The sequence below is a fragment of the Orycteropus afer genome, unplaced genomic scaffold (assembly GCF_000298275.1).
Source record: "Orycteropus afer afer isolate SDZICR_OR568_19922 unplaced genomic scaffold, OryAfe1.0 scaffold00006, whole genome shotgun sequence".
Classification (NCBI taxonomy): Eukaryota; Metazoa; Chordata; class Mammalia; order Tubulidentata; family Orycteropodidae; genus Orycteropus; species Orycteropus afer.
The window spans coordinates 24,318,817-24,337,802 of record NW_006921593.1 but is presented as its reverse complement, the minus strand read 5'-3'; the positions used below and the strand labels follow the sequence as shown (position 1 = coordinate 24,337,802).

At 55.9% G+C, this 18,986-nt stretch overlaps 1 protein-coding gene across 1 annotated transcript in view; it reads left to right on the top strand.

Moving 5' to 3' along the window:
• The window catches only part of SH3BP4 (SH3 domain binding protein 4), a 30,485-nt gene that overhangs the window by 8,943 nt on the left and 2,556 nt on the right, over window positions 1–18,986 (top strand). The window contains exons 2-3 of the mRNA XM_007941670.1: window positions 4,194–6,553; window positions 18,522–18,710. Coding sequence (XP_007939861.1) covers window positions 4,194–6,553; window positions 18,522–18,710 — 2,549 coding nt within the window. The remainder of the gene's footprint in view (window positions 1–4,193; window positions 6,554–18,521; window positions 18,711–18,986) is intronic.

The following is an 18,986-nucleotide window of genomic DNA, read 5'->3' as shown; positions in this document are numbered from 1 at the left end:
TTTTTTTTTTTTTTTTTTTTGGCTTTAGTGTCAAAGGTAACAAAAGACCCTGACTAGCAAACAGAAATGGGAGACCACCCGTTGCCAGCAGGTCTGTTTGGACTCATGGCACCCTGTGTGGGTCGTAGTAGACCTTGCTCCAGACAGTTCACAATGGCTCATTTTTCAGAAGGGGGTTGCCAGGTCTTTCTTTCAAGGCACCTCTGGATGGACTTGACCACCAGCCTTTTGGTTAGCTGCTAAACGTGTTGACTGTTGTACCACTCAGGGGCTGCAGATGTGGGAGAACAGCTCTGCCCTCGTCTGCTTCCTGCCTTTCCAGTTAGGCCATTTCTTTTAGTTTCCTGTTTTGATTCCCTCGCAGCCCCTCGGCTGTGGGTGACTTGTCTGTGTTGTCACCATGTTAGCAGATGGGCAGAGTCGGGGGGAGTTCTGATTCGCCTTTGGCCAGCACCTCATTCAGCTTCCTGTGTATGGCCTGTTCGTGGAGCACTGGTGTGTAGCGGTTAAGGGAATTGGCCGCTAACCAAAAGGGTGGTCGTTCGAATCCACCATCTGCTCCACAGAAGAAAGATGAGGCAGTCTGCTTCCGTAAAGATTGACGGCTTTGGAAACCCAATGAGGGTCTCTCTGAGCTGGAATCGACTCGATGGCAGCGAGTTTGGTTTGTTGTTTTTAGGTTGTAAGCACATAAGATGACTGCTCATCCTGGGCTTATTTGCTGAGCACCTACTGTGTACCAGGCCCTGTTCCCAGGACCAGGGATACAACGGTGACGACAGACCCCTGGCGGAGCTCATGTTCTAGCAGGACGATGGAGCCCTCCCACAGAAGCCAGAACTGGTGTGTCAGGTGCATGGTAGACAGGCCGCTGATTCGTGCTACGGAGAAAAATAACCTCAGGGGGTTCGGGGGTGGCTTTCACACAGCGTCTGTCACGCCCCTGCCTTGGGCTAAATGTCCTCAGCCCTGTGTGCACGCCCTTTCTCATCCTCACCACAGCTCATTGAGGAGACAGCTGTCTGTCTGTGAGGCCCTGAGGAAGCTTAGGCCGCGAAAGTCACACCGTTGCGAGGGCAGAGCCTGGATGCACACCCAGGTCTCGTGATTCCCAGTCCAGGTCCCTCACAGCTCCCAGACACACGGCTCTGTGTCGTTGTCCTAGTTTGCTTGGGCTGCTATAGCACGAGTGTTGTTGTTGTTTGTTATGTGCCGTCGAGTCGGCCCCGACTCATAGCGAGCCCTCCTTGGGTTTCCGAGGCAGTATCACTACGGAAGTAGGATTGCCCAACCTTCCTTCCGAGGAGTGGCTGGTGGGTTTGAACCGCCAGCCTTCTGGTTAGCAGTCAAGTGCTTTAGCCACTATGCTACCAGAGCTCCTATAGCACGAGTTGTTGTTGTTGTTATATGAGGTAGTATCACTACGGAAGTAGATTGCCCCATCTTCCTTCCAAGGAGTGGCTGGTGGGTTTGAACCTCCAGCCTTCTGGTTAGCAGTCAAGTGCCTTAGGCACTATGCTACCAGAGCTCCTATAGCACGAGTAGAGGGCTTTAAAAGACAGAAATGTTCTCTCTCACAGTTCTGAGGCTGAAAGCCCCAATCTGGATCCTGGTTCTAGAGGAAGGTCCTTGTCTCTCTCAGCTTCGAGTCGCTTCCGGCAGTTCTTGGCCTCCCTAGGCGTCTGGCAGTGGTGTCTTTCTTTCCCTGTGTGTCTCCCTGTGTCTGTCTTCCCTTCTTCTAAGACAGCACTCACTTAGGCCCCACCAACCTTACTCTGCTGTAACGTCATTCACAGACAAAACAAAATCTGTTTCCAAATTGGGTTATATTTACAAGTGACTCGGGTAGGGCTTTGTCACAGTTCCATCCATGAGAGGAATTTTCACAGCAGCGTGTGGGTGATGGCCACCAAGGCCCAGGTACTCTTCCCATCAGGCATACGCTGGACCTGGTCAAGTACATCAGTGACACTCCCTCCTGAGTTCCTCATGTTCACACTTTCTCCTCCAAAGAAGGGGAACTGACCGATGATTTTATTTGGAGGGTCCATTTGACCAGCTAGGAACCCTGTTGACTTATGATAGACTAGTAAACGTGTGTGTGATTCATCGAGGAAAACCGACCTTCCTTTGTTCCTTGAAGGAGACAACCAAACAGTTTTCCCTCGGTTGTTTGTACAGGAAGTAGAACTCTAAGCAGCCTATAGGACGGAGTGCAGGCAGCTGGGGGAGTGGCTCTGGGGAAGGCATCGGGTTTATTTCCATGGACAGAATTCCTCCAGCCTCGGATGAATTGCTCATGTACAGGACGGAGAGGGGCTGCCCGGGTATCCCCCCACGTCCTTGTTTCTTCAGCCACGCACCTTGGCCTAGATGGCATGTTTCTGCTGTTACATCAGTCTGCACTGGTAACACACAGGGCTTAATGCCGAGAGCCACACGTTAGCTTGACTCCTTTGTAATGCCTTGGCATTTTTCAGACGCTTAAACAGTTGCCCAAAATAACATGAACTACGACCAGAAATAAAAGCTTTGTTCTTCAGGGCCTGTGGACAGCCTGTTTCCGTGTGGTGGATTTGAATGGTTATTTTTAAGGGGTTGGAAGAGACTGGCCTCGCACATCTCCTTTCAGCTGAATAAACATTTTGGTGAGGGATGGGTTGAACTTTGAAAGCTAAGAAGCGGTCCAGTGGTCAAGCACCCTTCCTGTCCGTGAAGTCAGAGCCTGCGATACGCTCATTAGTGATAGAGCTATGGAAGGCCCTTCATTGCCTGTCCCTGGTCATGTGCAAGGGCCACTTTGTGCAGAGTGTCACCATGTGCCATGTGTCACGGCACTCGTTTTCTTTTCTTTTCTTTTTTTCATTATTTTTAGTGTGATTTGGGTGACAGTCTACAGAGCAAATACGTGTTCCGCACAGCAGTTCATTCACGTTGTTTCATGACATTGACTGCAGTCCCCACAGTGCGACAGCTCTCTCCCCACCTCCCCCTGTGGTTCCTATTTCTGTTGGTCCTGCTTTGCTGTCCCTCCCTGCCCTCTGAGCCTCCTCCCGGGGCTACTGCTGCCCTCCCGATCTCGTGGCCAATTGTTCCAAGGAGCGCCTACCTCCATGGTGCATTGCTCACCTTGTAGGCCTGTCTCATTTCACTGAAAGTTGAGCCACAGGGGGGAGATCGGTTCCAGGCTTGAAAGGCGTCTAAGGGCCACAGTCTTAGAGGGCCCACCAGTCTCTATCAGCCCAGCAAGCCTGGTCTCTAGTTCTCTTGGCAGCACCAGTTCTGGTGAGAAGTTGGTGAGAGGAAGGGCCTTGCTAGTGTTGTTGACTAGGCCCTCTGCGCCATGCATGCCAGGGCGACACGCTGCATGATTGTGCCCTGCACCAGCCCCATCATCGGGGTGGGTCACACCACTGTGACACGTAGGGTTTGCACTGACTGAGTTTCGGATATTGATCACTGTCAGGCCTTTCTTCCTCGTCTGTCTTCGTCTGGAAACTTGTGAAACCTGCTCAGCACCGTAACAACACACAGGGCCCAGTGACAGGCAGCGGTGGGTGCACATGAAGTGTCTTAGCCAGTAATCGAACCCAGGTCCCCTGCGTGGAAGGCGAGAATTCTACCCCTGAGCGGCCTCATCAGATGAAGGGAAAGTTTGGTCAGAATGAGCCACTTGGAGGATGTGGGTGGGGTGAGCTGTTCCCCTTCCTCTGGGGACTTCACTTGAGGCCTTTCCCACCCGATGTGGGCTGATCCCGTGGAAAGTGATTGAGGGAAGTGAGACAGTGGTGTCGGCTGGTCAGCCCGCCGGGCTGATAGAGTCCAAACCGAATGTCACTTTGGGGTCTTTCTGTTGGATAAGAGCTGCGTGTTTGCCTGGACTGGAGGACCTGATGCTGCAAACAGTGAGCATGCTCAGCCGCTAACTGAGAGGGTGGGGGTTCGAGTCCACCTGTGGTGCCTTGGAAGAAAGGCCTGGCAGGTTCCTTCTAAACACTCAGCCTTTGACCCCCCAGTGGGTCAGCTCTGCTCCGACCCACGTGGGCTGCCCGGTGGCACAGTGGACTCGGCAGACACTGGTGCTTGACCTGCTGGGCTGTTGTCCACGTGTCTCTCGGCTCTCTTCTCCTGCATGGGAGACATTGGTAGCCCCGTGGCCTTGCTCTCACCATCTGTCTCTTTGTTTTGCACAGTGCCTTCCCCCAGTGCCTTGCTGATAGACAATCCTGCGCCTTTCGGAAACGCCAAGGAGGTGATTGCAATCAAAGACTACTGTCCGACCAACTTCACCACCCTGAAGTTCTCCAAGGGCGACCATCTCTATGTCTTAGACACGTCGGGCGGTGAGTGGTGGTATGCCCACAACACCACAGAGATGGGTTACATCCCTGCGTCCTATGTGCAGCCCCTAAACTACCGAAACTCCACCCTGAGTGACAGCGGCATGATCGACAATCTTCCAGACAGCCCAGACGAAGTCGCCAGGGAGTTGGATTTGTTTGGCGGATGGACAGATGACAAGAGAGGGTCGAGCAAAAGCTACAGTAATAACCCTTTCTGGAATGGGGTCCAAACGAATCCATTTCTGAATGGGAACATGCCGGCGATGCCCAGCCTGGATGAACTGAACCCCAAAAGCTCTGTGGATCTGCTGCTTTTCGACACGGGCACGTCCTCTTTGACCGAGTCCAGCTCGGCCACCACAAACAGCACCGGCAACATCTTTGAGGACCTTCCATCCACTCATCGACTCAACACGGAGCAGCCGGTCAGGCGCGACAACCCCTTCTTCAGAAGCAAACGTTCCTACAGTCTGTCAGAACTCTCTGTCCTCCAAGCCAAGTCCGACGCCCCCGAGTCCTCAGGTTTCTTCACCGGGTTGAAATCCCCCGCCCCCGAGCAGTTTCAGAGCCGGGAGGATTTTCGGACTGCCTGGCTGAACCACCGGAAGCTGGCCCGCTCTTGCCATGACTTGGACTTGCTTGGCCAGAGCCCTGGTTGGGGCCAGACGCAAGCGGTGGAGACGAACATCGTGTGTAAGCTGGATAGCTCGGGGGGAGCCGTGCAGCTCCCCGACAGCGGCATCACCATCCATGTGCCCGAAGGTCACGTGGCTCCTGGGGACACTCAGCAGATCTCCATGAAGGCCCTGCTGGACCCCCCACTGGAACTCAACAGTGACAAGTCCAGCAGCATCAGCCCGGTGTTGGAGGTGAAGCTGAGCAACCTCGAGGTGAGGACCTTCATCATCTTGGAGATGAAAGTTTCTGCCGAGGTCAAAAACGACATTTTTAGCAAAAGCTCCGTGAGCCTCCAGTGCCTGAGGAGTGACTCCAAGGAGGGTCCATACGTCTCCATCCCACTCACCTATAGCTACGGGGACACGGTCCAGGTCCACCTGGAAAACCTGGAACCCTGCATGTACCTAGCCATCGTTGCCCACAGCCCGAACATTCTCTACCCGGCCACTGTGTGGGACTTCATCAATAAAAGGGTCACCGTGGGTCTCTATGGTCCCAAACACATCCACCCGTCTTTCAAAACAGTGGTGACCCTCTTTGGGCATGACTGTGCCCCAAAGACTCTCTTGGTTAGTGAGGTCACCCGCCAGGCCCCTAGCCCTGCCCCAGTGGCATTACAGCTGTGGGGTAAGCACCAGTTTGTCTTGTCCCAGCCCCAGGATCTCAAAATCTGCATGTTTTCCAACATGACCAATTACGAGGTCAAGGCCAGCGAGCAAGCCAAGGTGGTGAGAGGGTTCCAGGTGAGACTCAGCAGGGTGAGTCGCCTCACGTTCCCCATCAGCTCCCACAGCCCCAGCGAGCTCTCCGACTTCACCTTGCGGGTCCAGGTGAAGGACGAGCAAGACGCCCTCTTGACCCAGTTCTGCGTCCAGACCCCCCAGCCCCCGCCCAAAGGTGCCATCAAGCCATCCGGACAGAGGCGGTTCCTCAAGAAGAACGAAGTGGGGAGAATCCTCCTGTCGCCGTTTGCCGCCGCCGCCAAGTACCCGACTTTCCAGGACCGCCCCGTGTCCAGCCTCCAGTTCGGCAAGTTGCTGAAGACGGTGGTGAGGCAAAGCAAGAACCACTACCTGCTGGAGTACAAGAAGGGGGACGCGATCGCACTGCTCAGCGAGGAGAAGCTGCGCCTGAAGGGGCAGCTGTGGACCAAGGAGTGGTACATCGGCTACTACCAGGGCAAGGTGGGCCTGGTGCACAGCAAGAACGTGCTCGTGGTGGGGAAGGCCCGGCCCAGCTTCTTCTCGGGCCCGGAGCTGAGCACCTCGGTGCTGCTGGAGCAGATCCTGCGGCCCTGCAAGTTCCTGACCTACATCTACGCCTCCGTGCGGACGCTGCTCATGGAAAACGTTCGCAGCTGGCGGGCCTTCGCGGACGCCTTGGGCTACGGGAACCTGCCGCTCACCTGCTTCTGCCGTGCGGAGCTGGACAGCGAGCCCGAGCGCGTGGCTTCCGTCCTGGAGAAGTTGAAGGAGGACTGCAACAACGTGGACAACAAGGACAGGAAGTCTTTCCAGAAGGAACTGATGATGGTGAGTGGTGGCCAGTGCTGGGCTTGGCGGAGGGTGGGGGTGGCTCGCCCAGGCCACCTGTCCCCGACCCATGTGGACACGGTGTGGGAGTGGCTCCCCTGACCACCTGTCCTTGTTCTCGTGGACACAGGTGTGAGGGGGGCCTCCGCTGGGCTACCTGTTCCTGGTCACTGTGGACACGGTGTGGGAGTGGCTCTCCCGGACCACCTGTCCCTTGTCTGGGTGGCCGTGAGTGTGGGTGAATGAATTGTCAGCACCACGTGGGGACAGCCGTCAGGGCAACCGTGAACTTCTGGCACTGCGTTCAGTGTGTTTCAACAGTGCACTGCCCACAGAGAACTTCCGTGTGGTCCTTAAACAAACTGAACATCAGACGAGTCATTAGGCGGTCCATCCCAACTCATGGGGACCCCCCCCCCCGTCACAGCAGCCCTGCTCTCTGTGGGTCTTCACGGGTGACTCTCAGAAGCCAGTCGCCCACCCCGACTCATAGGGACCACCGGTGTGTTACAGCAGCCCTGCACTCCACAGGGTCTTCATGGGCGACTCCCGGTGACCCCCGCTGGGTCACAGAGCCCTGCGTCCCACAGGGTCTTCACGGGCGACTCCCAGTGACCCCCACTGCGTCACAGAGCCCTGCGTCCCACAGGGTCTTCATGGGCGACTCCCGGTGACCCCCGCTGGGTCACAGAGCCCTGCGCTCTGTAGGGTCTTCACAGGCAGCTCTCAGAAGCTGGTCCCCAGGACTTTCTTCCGAGGCACCTCAGAGTGGGTTTGAACCGGCAGCCTTTCTGTCTGCACCTGGTGAGTCCTTGTGATGCTTCCACATGGACATGCGGTACCGTCACATGGATTCCAACTCACAGCGACCCGATAGGACAGGGTAAAACTGCCCTTAGGGTTTCCCAAGCTGTGATCTTTACGGAAGCAGACGGTCTCATCGTTCCCCCTCAAAGTGGCTGGTGGGTTTGAACCTCTGACCTTGTGCCTAGCAGCCAAGTGCTTAGGCACTGCCCCAGCCGGACTCCTAATTGTATGCCGACCCAAAACCCAACCCATTGCTGCTGAGCCAATTCGGACTCACAGTGACCCGATTGGACAGGGTACGACTGCCCCTCAGGGTTTCCCAGGCTGTAATCTTGCCAGGAGCAGGCGGCCACATTTCTGACTGATGGAGCAGCCATTGGGGTCCATCTGCCCACCTTTTAGTTAACAGCCGAGCACTTAACCACCGCACCACAAGGCTGTTCTTGTGGTCCTTAGAGGCCCCCTGTGGAGAGGGTCACTCAGTGTCCTTTCCCTGCTGCGACTGGGCCCCTGGAAGGTCAGTGAGGGAACCTGAGTGTCCATCGGGCAGGGTCGGCGCAGGGGCCTGGGTTTGTATTTTGGGGCGATCTGTGAGGTCTGGGTCCCAGGAGCTATAAAAACCACACCCAGTGTTCTTTGGATGGCATTTTCTCTCCTTCTTACAGAGACTTCCGGAACCTTCTGTCTTTAGGTTTGAGGTGGGGTGAGAACAGCCTTTGTTTGAATTGAATCCTTCAGAAGTCAAAGACAAAAAGAGAAGTGGGTGTGGCATGAGGAGCCACACTGCCCCCCAGCCAGCATCCTGCCCCCGCCAACTGGCCGGCGTTTACTGAGCCCGGTGCAGGCCCGGCTCTGCCCAGGCCCGGCCCAGGCCACCTCCCTTTAGCTGCCACTTCTGACAGTTAACCCTGGGAAGCCAGGGCCATCCGCTTCTCGGCCACCCTGTGGGGCTGCTCCGACGTGCTGTCACCGGCCTCTGTGACGGAAGCAGATCCCGCCCCTCCTGTCACCCCCATCCTAGCAGCCCCCACAGCCACAGCCCCCAGCCTCCTGCCAGGCCACCCTCCTACCAGCCCCACATCCTCCTAATGCAAACGTGTCACTAGTTTTGTTTCCGTGGAGAGATAGCTGTGACTGTCATGTCCTTTTCTGCCTTGTTACCTTCCCTAGCCCCCTCACACCCACCACTTCATGTCAGTACCTCTTGGATAAGTCTCCCTTGGGGTAAGTGCATTGGAGGGAGGACCAGCTGTGTCTGTCTGAGGCTCTGAAGATGCTTGGGCCACACAGCTGTGTGGCTAGGATATCCCCCCTGCCCCCCAAGCCAAGTGGACACAGGGACATAGTGCACCGCGGCAGGGCCCGCTTACAGAGAGCCTGTGCTCACGCGAGACAGCCCTTCCTCCCCGCCCCGCGAGCTGCTCTGTTGCTGCGACACCAGGACTCCACGGAGGAGGAAGTGAAACTTGGACATGACTCTGGCAGGAGTGTTGCCCAGAGGCCAGGTTCGGTTTTGTGGTGATAAGGTGGAACTGGTTTTGCTGTTGTCCTTCATCCTTCCCGCTCCCTCCCCCCATGCCAGCGTCAGCTGTGAGCAGGGGAATTCGGGTCACTGGCCAGGGTGGCTGAGGAGTGGGGACGCCAGGTGTTTTTACTGCAGAAGGGTCACTTGTGGGGCCACTTTCAAATACAGCCACAGTGCCACCCCTCAACCAGAGCAGGCCTCCTGGACCCCCACCTTTAAGAGCTGAGTGGTGTTCTAGTGATGGCTGGCTTTGGAAATAGTGTTTCAATGTCGGTCCGTGCCGGAGGTGGAACTTGTGGGTTAGAAAGACATTAGATGAAAGGGCCCCAGATATTTTTTCAAATAAATGTTTTATTGTGATTTGGGTAAAAGTTTAGAGAGCGAACTGGTTTTCCATTCGGCAGTTGGTACACATTTTGTTCTGTGCCCTTAATTGCTGTCGCATCTTCCCTGTGTGTCCCATTCCACCCTTTCCTGCCGCTTCCTGCCTCCTGAGCGTCTCCCTGGGCAAACGCTGCCCTTTGGCTCTCCGGTGGTTGACTATTCTAAGGAACGTGTGCCTCCTGGTGCAGTTGTTCATTTTATAGCCTGTCTGTTGTTTGGCTGAATTGAGCCATGGGGTGGGTTCAGTTCAAGTTTGAAGGGCGTCTAAGGGCCATACGCTCAGGGGTTCCACAGGTCTATCAGACAGTAAACCCGGTCATTTTTAGGGCCCCAGATATTTGAAAAGTTTTTGAAGGTGAGTTCTGCCTAAACGTTGACAGGTCAGACGCATCCAGCAGTGCGTGGAGGAAAGGCCCGGAGCTGTGCTTCCACAAAGGTCAGAGCCCAGGAAACCCTGTGGAGCAGCTCTGCTGTGTTCGAATGAACTCAGTGGCAATGGGTTTGCTTTCTCTTAACTTGTAATTTGGGTGAAAGTTTACTGAGCAAATTCATTTTCCATGCAACAGGTCATACACATTTTGTGTCATGACATTGTGGATTTTTTTTGGTGTTTGTTTTATTTTGGTTTTCTGCGGGCAAAGGCAGAGTGTGGACAGCTGGGCAGGAGGCACACAGCAGCTTCCAGCAGAACAAGGAAGACTCCAGAAGACGGAGCTGGAGTGGCCGTGCCTCCTCCGGCCCCACTCCCTCTGTCTCTGGTGCCGCCTGTGTGCTTGGGCACTGGGATCTCAGGGAATGGGCCAGGGCGTGACAGGGTGATCGTGGCCCCAGTGAGAAAGGGCTCCACTGTAGGGAGACCGAGGAAAGGTAAGTGGCGGGGAGAGGCGGGCTTGAAGGATGAGGGGGAGCCCTCCACCCCGGTAGAGAGGGCGGTCAGGTTGGAGGGCATAGCACAAGCCAGGGCCAGGGGCACGGAGGAGCATGGAACGGGGTCAGCCACCCCAGGTGTGGGGTGGCCACGGTGTATGGGACAAGGAGAGACACCTGGGCCTGGTGATCCTTGAGCTTTCTTCGGTGCACCTCGGGGAAGGTCTGAGCGTGCAGCTTGCTGTCAAGTGGGCTCTGGAGACCTCAGGGACAAGCGAACAGCTGCCCGGCCCTGCAGGGTCTTGATGACCGTGGGTATATTTGAGTCCCTTGTTGGAACATTGTGTCTGTCCGTGTCCTCACGGGTTTCCCTCATTTTCTGACCCTCTGCTTTACCGAGCACCATGTCCTTTTCTCATGATTGGTCCTTTCTGATGATGCTTCCAAAATGAGTGAGTTGGAGCCTCGTAGAACACCGTGTGCCCGTGGGGTTCATGGCTCCTTCTCAGATGGGGATCACCAGCCTTTCCTCCTAGTCTGTTAGCCTGGAAGCTCCGTTGAAGCCTGTCCACCGTGGGGGACTCTGTTGGCATGTGAAATACCAGTGGCCTAGCTCCCAGTGTCATAGCTGCCTGGAAGCCACCACAGTAGACAGACTGGCAGATGGAGGATGGTATTAAGGGGCGAGATAAGGCATCAGGTATGATTTGAGCCCAGGTCAGCTGCCACGTCAGCCCACGTTTATCCCCGCTCCATATGCTTCCGGTGTCGCCGAGCCCCCAGTCACAGCTTAGTGCATCCCCTTGCATGCAGGGTAATGAACGGGAGGCCCATGGAGGGCGGGACCTGTGCTCATACGGAGACCTGGACTCCAGCCTTGCTCAGGGACCACTGGGCTGCCCTTTGCAGCAGAGACGGGAGGTGAGAGATCAGGCCAGGTGAAGGCTGCCGGTTGGGAGCGCGCCCAGACAGCACAGGTCTCCTTGGCTGTTTCTCTGGCATCTGATGGAACGTCACAGTCTTGGGGAACATGCACCCTGTCTGCAGCCAGCCCCCTTCATCTGGTCCACAGAGGTCGATGCCCCTGCATTTGCCGGCAGCGGTGGATGTGGTGGCCGGGCCCGAGATCGGACCTTATTGTGGCCTCAGTACAAGGCTCCCTGTTTATTTTCACTCACGTCCACCTCAGTGCCCGCCTTCAGCGTCGGGGCCGTGGGTTTGCACAGCTGCCTTGGCCCGCCCCAGGTTTTGTTTGCTGTGGAGTGGAAATCGTCCTCACCAATTTTTCTGTTTGTAAAAGCAGCACCTGTTTCTTCGTGAAGGGGTTTTTCACAGAAGAGCCAAAGCTCAGAGTGGAAGCCCCCCACCCATCCCCCAGAGGGGCCTCTGTTCCCAGTGTGGGGCATGGCCTTCCAGCCTGTCTCCTGGTGTTCACACATGCGTTCCTGTTCCTAGATAGGACTTGGCTATGCAGACTGTGGCAGAACCCGTGTTTTCCATGTGAGAGTGGCCATAGATGGCTCCTGTGTGTGGCCTCTAGGCCCACACACCCCAGCAGGGGAGGCACCTTGGTTCTTGGCGTCTGTTGGAGGCCCCTGGATGATTCCCAGCCTTTGGCAGGGATGAGGTGTGTCCTTACACCTGTGTCTTTGCATGCTTGTCCATATTTGTTGATGACACTGTCATGTGTCCTCTAGGCCCCTCCAGAGACTTGAAAAGCCACAGTCAGTTACATGCGGCAAATGTCCCCTTGGAGAGAGCAAGGCCTTAAAATGACAGGAGACACACGCAGTTCCAGAAGCAGCATAAAATGAAGGGCTGAATGTTTTCTGGGTCTGTACACCCTCCCTGTAGTACAGTGGTTACGTGCTCGGCTGTTAACTGAAAGGTTGGCGGTTTGAACTCACCCAGCGACTCCATGGGGGAAAGAGCTGGTGGGCTGCTCCTGTAAAGCAAACCAAACCGGGCGTCGTCAAGTCGATTCTGACCCACAGCGCCCCTAGAGGACAGAAGGGAACTGCCCCCAGAGGGTTTCCAAGGCTGTCAGTCTTCACGGAAGCAAAGCCCAAGACACGCCCAGTGCCGGGGAGTTGATTCCAACTCACAGCGCCCCTAGAGGACAGAGTGGAACTGCCCCAGAGAGTATCCAAGGCCGTCATCTGTATGGAAGCAGACTGCCTTGCCAGCCTTTTGGGTAGCAGTGAAGCGCTTAACCACTGCGCCACCAAGGCACCTGCTGTAAAGATTACAGCCTAGGAGCCCTGTGGGCAGTTCTGCATTGTCCTGCAGGGTGGCTATGAGTCAGAATCGACACAGCAAACAGTGATGTCTGCCCTCCTCCCTTCTGTTTGCCTGGGGTGTTGATCTCAGGGCTTTTCGTTTGTGTCTCAGGAAGAGGAGAGACTGTAAAGGCCCTTTGTTTTGGGGACATTTATACCCTTTAATAGGAGCTCTGGTAGCATAGTGGCTAAGACACTTGCCTGCTAACCAGAGGCTGGCGGTTCAAACCCACCAGCCACTCCTCGGAAGGAAGGTTGGACAATCCTACTTCCGTAGTGATACTGCCTCGGAAACCCAAGGAGGGGTCGCTATGAGTCGGGTTTGACTCGACGGCACATAACAACAACAACAACAACACCCTTTAATGGGTGGTCCCTGGGTGGCGCACAGCATTAAGCACTCAGCTGCTAGCCCGAAGGCTGGCCATTCGAACCCACCTGGAGGTGCCTCAGAGGACAGCCTGGCATCCCTTCTGGAAGATCACAACCTTGCAAAGCGTGTGGAGCAGTTCCACTGACGGTCGGGCATCACAATCAGCTTGCCTCCAGCTGACAACAAGAAGCCTTTTAATGCATTTCATATACCTTCTGGGCTTTGGAAGAGATTTCCTGCGTGTGTTCAGAAACTGCCAGTGGGAGACAGAGGTTGCTCTGTGCTCCTCCTGGGAACTGGGAAACAATGAGTGAGGAAATGCAGGGTTAGGCTCCAGCGGGAGACGCAGCTGTCGGGAGCGTGTGAGTGTTCACGGTTGGAGCTGTGAGTGAAGAGGGCGCAGGCAGAACCACGAGGGTCCCGGCGTTTTCGGGATCGAGGACCTTGATTCATTCCACAGCTTATGATGCGAGACGCCGTTCCCAGCCCTCGGAATGTCCTCACGGACAGACGTGTGGCGCGTCTCAGGGTGGGAGGGAAGGGGAGTGGGCTGTGGGGGGAAGGGGCAGAGTAATGGGTGCAGATGAGCCTGGGGCAGGCTTCCAGCAGCCGCCTCTGAGAGTGAAGCCATTCCATTTGAAGACCCGAGTCGCTGGTGACGGCTGTAGCAAGAGCGGTTGCGGCCAAGTTGTGGGAGGCCGCGAAATACGGGTGGGACACCCTGTAGGCTCCTGGGAGAAGTTTCCATGAGAAGGAAAAGGGGAAGGATTACCAGAGGATACACTCGAGGGAGGGGGGTTGTTTTTAGGGGGAGGATGAGTGAAGAAACAAGAGGCTGGAGAGCCGGTGGCAATGAGGGGCATCGTGAGAGGACTGGGGTGCAGTGGTGGTTTAGTGGGAGGTTCCTTGCCTTCCACGTGGGGGTCCTGGGTTTGGTTCCCAGAAGATGCACTTCCTGTGCAGCTCACACCCGCCTGTCAGTGGAGCTTTGTGTGTTGCTAGGACGCGGGACAGTCAGCGGCACTTACAGACTGAGACAGACGAGGAAGAAGGCCCTGGCAATCCGCTTCTGTGGGTCTCATCGGCAGCCACCACCGGGAAGGCGCAGGACCCAGGCCTGACCTCACCGCGGGTGGCCCCTCAGCAACAGCAGCACCAACAAGCCAGGGAACAGGGACATCGAGGGGTGAGAGGCTGGTGTGGTGTCATGGGCTGTGAAAGAGACAAAGCCTGCTTGACTTGCAGGAGCAGGCGGCAGCTGATGGCTGTGTGTGAGACCGGTTTCTGGAGATGGGGGGTCCTGGCAGATGGCCGAGAGCAGGGGCTGTACTCCCGCTGCCGTCGACATAGACATGGCGTAGACAGGCCAGCTTCACACACTGTCCGTGTGCTTGCACACCCCAAGGCTTCCCCTTTGGTCTTTGCACATCTTGGGAAGGGAAGCGTGGGTAGACAGAGCATACCACAAAATCTGAAACTACACTTCATTGTATTTTCTTAACAGTGTGTCTGAAAACGGGTTGGCAGACATGGCCTGTGTTTGTCAATAAGGTTTTATTGGAGCATGGCCCACCCCCTCCTAGTGGTGGCCATTTGGGGACCAGGAGAACACTTTGCATTCTGGGGACTTCTGGGTCCATGCCCGTGCCCCTCTGGAGAAAGCAGATTTAATCACTCATGCCAGGAAGGGGTCAGATCAAAAGCCATTGACTGGGACACCTTGTTCCGTCCCCCAGGAGGTGAGGCTGCCTTCAGAGCTGAACCGCCGGACAGACGGGCACGTGCGTTTGCTTTGTGGGTGGGGAGTGAGTAAACGCTGAGTGGACATTTGAGGACTTGCTCCCAGACCCTGGGGAGAACTTCGCTGCCTCCTCTGTCCAGGGATAAAACAGACTGAAGTTGTGAACATCTGAAACTCTCCTGATTGGTCACCCATCCCAGCACATATAGAAGCATGTCCATGTGCTCTGTCTTCCTTCTGAAGCCTCTAGCAGATTCATGATAAAAGCAAGCCAAACTCACTGCCGTCGAGTCGGACCCGACTCAACGATCCCTCCTTGGGTTTCCGAGGCACTATCACTACGGAAGTAGATTGTCCAGCCTTCCTTCTGAGGAGTAGCTGGTGGGTTTGAACTGCCCGCCTTCCGATTAGCAGTCAAGTGCCTTAGGCACTATGGCACCAGAGCTCCCTTTGGATATAGTATTTTATTTGAGCTCTGGTGGCTCAGTGACTGAAGCATTTGACTGCTAACCAAAAGTCAACCACTCAAGCCCACCAGCTGTTCCACGGTAGAAAGACTTCTGTAAAAACTGACAGCCTTGGAAACCCTATGGGTTAGTTCTACTCTGTCCTCTGGGAGGGCTGTGAGTAAGAATTGACTCGATGGCAGTAGGTTTAATATTTTATTGTGTTTTTGATGGAAATTTACACAGCAAATTATTGGTCCCCATTAAAAAATTTCTAGTTAGTTCATTGGCATTGGTTACATTTTTCACCAGGTGTTATTCTCATTACTTCCATTCTGGTTGCTCTGTTTCCCTTGGTCTAGCTTCCCTGCCCCACCCCCTTACCTTCTCATCTTTGCTTTAGGGTGAATGTTGACCATTTGGTCTCATGTGGGTGATTTTTAAAGGAGCACAGTACTCGTGGGTGATATTGTTTAGTTTACGAACCAACTTGGCATTTCCCTGAGAGGTGACCTCCGGGGATGCTTTCAGTTCAGAACTTAAAAGGGTATCTCAGGTGACTCCCCGGGAGTCACTAGTCTCAACGAGTCCACTGAGTCTGGCCTTCTTCAGAGTTCAAGTTCTGTTCCACATTTAGACATTTAATTTTTAAACACAATTCCCTTTGAGTCTGTAGACATTCAGAGAGAAACAGACCATCTTCTGGAATGTATAGACCATCTTCTGGAACATATGAGTAGACAAAATGCAAGGGTGTCCAGGCCCGTGTTGTATTTGGTTCAATTCCTGATGTAACAGAGCACTCACAGGACGGGGAGGCCGCCGGGCTGCGCTCCAGGAGACCCTCATCTCGAGGTGTAGGGCCCCCCATGCTGCCTGACGTCTCTTCTGCTTCTCTGTGAGAAGTCACTGAGCGCCGGCACTGCGGGTGGGACCACCAGGTGTGGGAGCCCCCAGTTTCCTGTACTTGTCTCGGCCTGGGGCTGGGGTGATGGCAGAGGGATTCTGGGGGGAGGCGACCCTGCGTCTGGCCAGTTGCCGTCAGGTCGGCTCTGGGTCGCGGCAGCGCCTCCACGGCTCATCCTGCTCCGTCCTCCAGATCCCGGCTGTGCCTGCAGCCCCCGATGAGCCTCCGGATGCTCAGTGCCTTCCATCCCAGGGGCTCAGCGGCCAGTGCTGAGGGTTCTGCTGGGCCCCGTGGGGCTTTCGCGGGCCGGATTTCGGAAGGAGGTCCCCAGGCCTTTTCTCCTCGTCTATCCTAGTCTGGAAGCCCCACAGGAACTTGGCCACTGTGGGAACCTGCTGGTATTTGAAATCCTGGTGACACAGCTTCCAGCATCACAGTGACATGCCAGCCACCACACTGTGACCCACGACAGACAGAGGTGGCTCAGTACCTCGGAGCTTTTGGAAAACAGGAAAGGACACGCTGATCCTCAAACGCCATTCTGGGAAGCCACGCTGATTCCACCCACCCCCTCCCAGACCCAAACGGCCTCCTCAGATTAATCCCTGACGGAAGTTTTTAATTGCTGCAGGCTTTTGAGACGCAGGGGCATCTAGCTGACCGTTTCAGAGTGCTGCCCCCAGGCTAATGCCTTTAGCAAGTCGCAGACAAGCCCCTCCCAGTGTATGCTCCGTGTCTGGTTCCTGGCCCCCACTCCCAGCCCCCACCCCCTGAAATAAGCCTAGCCTGTGCGGTCCAGTGCTCGGTCCACAGTCCTCTGCTCTCTTTAAAGTCGGCGGCGGGCACGATACAGACCCGCGTGCGTGCTAGTCCAGGGCTGCAGGCCAGCCTTGCCAAGCTACGGGCAGAGGACGCTTGCCTGCACTGTGCGTTCGGCTGCATTTGGGTTTTTTGTTCCTTTTTTCTTACCGTTCTTCTCTTTGGGCTTCTGAAATGGGATCAGGGAGGTTCTTGGGTGGAGTCATGGAGGGGCAGAGAGAATGCCGGTCCCCGGTGACTTTTCTCTACTCTCGGTGCCATCTTTGGCGTTGCCGGGTGGTGCAGTCAGTGAGCGCTCTCAGCTGCTGACCTGACGGTTGGAGGTTCTGATCCTCCCGGGGATGCCTCACAACAAAGTCCTGACAATCATTTCCAACAAAGCAGCCACTGGAAGCGCCGTGGAGCGCAGCTCTGCTCTGACTCACGTCAGGTCGCCATGAGCCAGGATCAACTCGCTGGCAACTCGTTTTTGATGTGTTTCCCTTAGCTTCTCTGCTCTTGCGCTAGGGCACGCCTCCCAGACCCGTTTTGCCCAGGGAAGCCACGTCTTCTCCCACTGCAAGGGATAATTAGAGTATGCCTGCTGCACAAGGCTTTGTGGGTGAGAGTTGGCAGGCTCGGTGTGCCATCCACGGCTGCGTCATAGGATTGTCTGCTGCCTCCCTGGGGCTCCCATGAGTGAGGTCACCCCGATCCGCTTAGAGGCTGACCTCGTTTGGCCTCGTTCATGGCGATAGTGGTGCCAGACCCACGTCCGTGACACCCAGCAGCACAGTCCTGTAATTTGGGACATGCTGTTGGCCTCCCGCAGCCTGCAGACCAGGGGGCCGCTGGTCTGAGCACCAGCCAGCTGGATCGCTCCTTTCAGCCAGAAGTTTTGCGCTCATTCTGGGGCGAGCAGAGCACATGGGTCAGTGAGCCCTGTGTTTGATTTGATGCCTGTTGAATGTAGCCCCTCTTTGTAGGTGGGGCACTGAGTTTCAAGGTGGCCCGTGTGTTTGGGGCTGTGCTAGGACTTGAACTTCTAATCAGGGCTCTCATTGCCGGTCCTCCTGAGTGTGTCCCCATCATCAGAGGAGCCCAGTGCTGGTAACACGGACACACTAGCAAGTGGCTGCAGCCCTGGAGAAGGTGCAGGCTGGGGAACTGACTTGTGTGTTCTCTGTCTGCTGTCCTGTAAAGGGCTAGGGAACTTCTGAGCTGATGAGTGTGGTCCTTGATGGGCACCCAGGACTTGGCCTGGGCCTCCTTCCTGCCCTCGTTATTCTCCCTGCAGGACCCCTTCTCACGATGCCTTCACTCCAAACCCAAAGTCTCCCAGGTCCCAGCCCAAGGCCCAGACCCCAGTGTGAACCCGGCAGTCACAGCTCTTCTGCCATCAACTGGTGTCTTTGGCACCAAACTCAACACGACCTGCTGCCTCCACATCCTCCCTGAGTCTTGTGCCATGTTGTCTGTCTTGGTGAAGGGCAGCGCCCTCTCTCCCGATGCCCCAGTGGGGTTGAGAGTGGGGGCAGGGGACAGTGTGACCCCATTCGCTCTGTGGGTCATCATTTACCCAGGAGTCAGGGCAGTGGTAAGTTTCAGGGGACACTCCAGGTCCTACTGTGGGAGCAGGGGACAGTGTGACCACATTTGCCCTGTGGGTCCTCCCTTTACCTGAGAGTCACGGCAATGGTCAGGTTTAGGGCACATCCCCTGGGTCTCACCACTGTCATGGCCAAGGGCCCATCACCTGTTCACGCCATCTCTGCTAGAATTCCTGGTGAAACCAGAGGCTGCCGTCCCTCCCGCCTTACGCTCTGTTTCCTGCTGCACAGGCCTTACTGAAGATGGACTGCCAGGGGCTGGTGGTCACACTCCTGCAGGACTTTGTGCTGCTGACCACAGCCGTCGAGGTGGCACAGCGCTGGCGGGAGCTGGCTGAGAAGCTCGCCAAGGTCTCTAAGCAGCAGATGGACGCATACGAGTCCCCTCACCGGGACAGGAATGGCCTGGTGGACAGTGAGGTGAGCAGTGGTGGACACAGGCCTCCCCCGCCCTTGGGCACCAGCGTAGCAGTGCTGACCTCCCTGGCTAACTAACCTCGCCATCCATGAGCTTCCTGCTGGTGCATCAAACGCAACCCAACCCAACCCACTTCCCTGAAGTCAACTCCTGCTCAGGTTCCAATCTTCATGGAAGCAAAGCCCCAACCACGCCTACTGCTCTGGAGTCCATTCTGACCCACAGCACCCCTAGAGGACAGAGTGGAACTGCCCACAGGGTCTCCAAGGCTGTCAGTC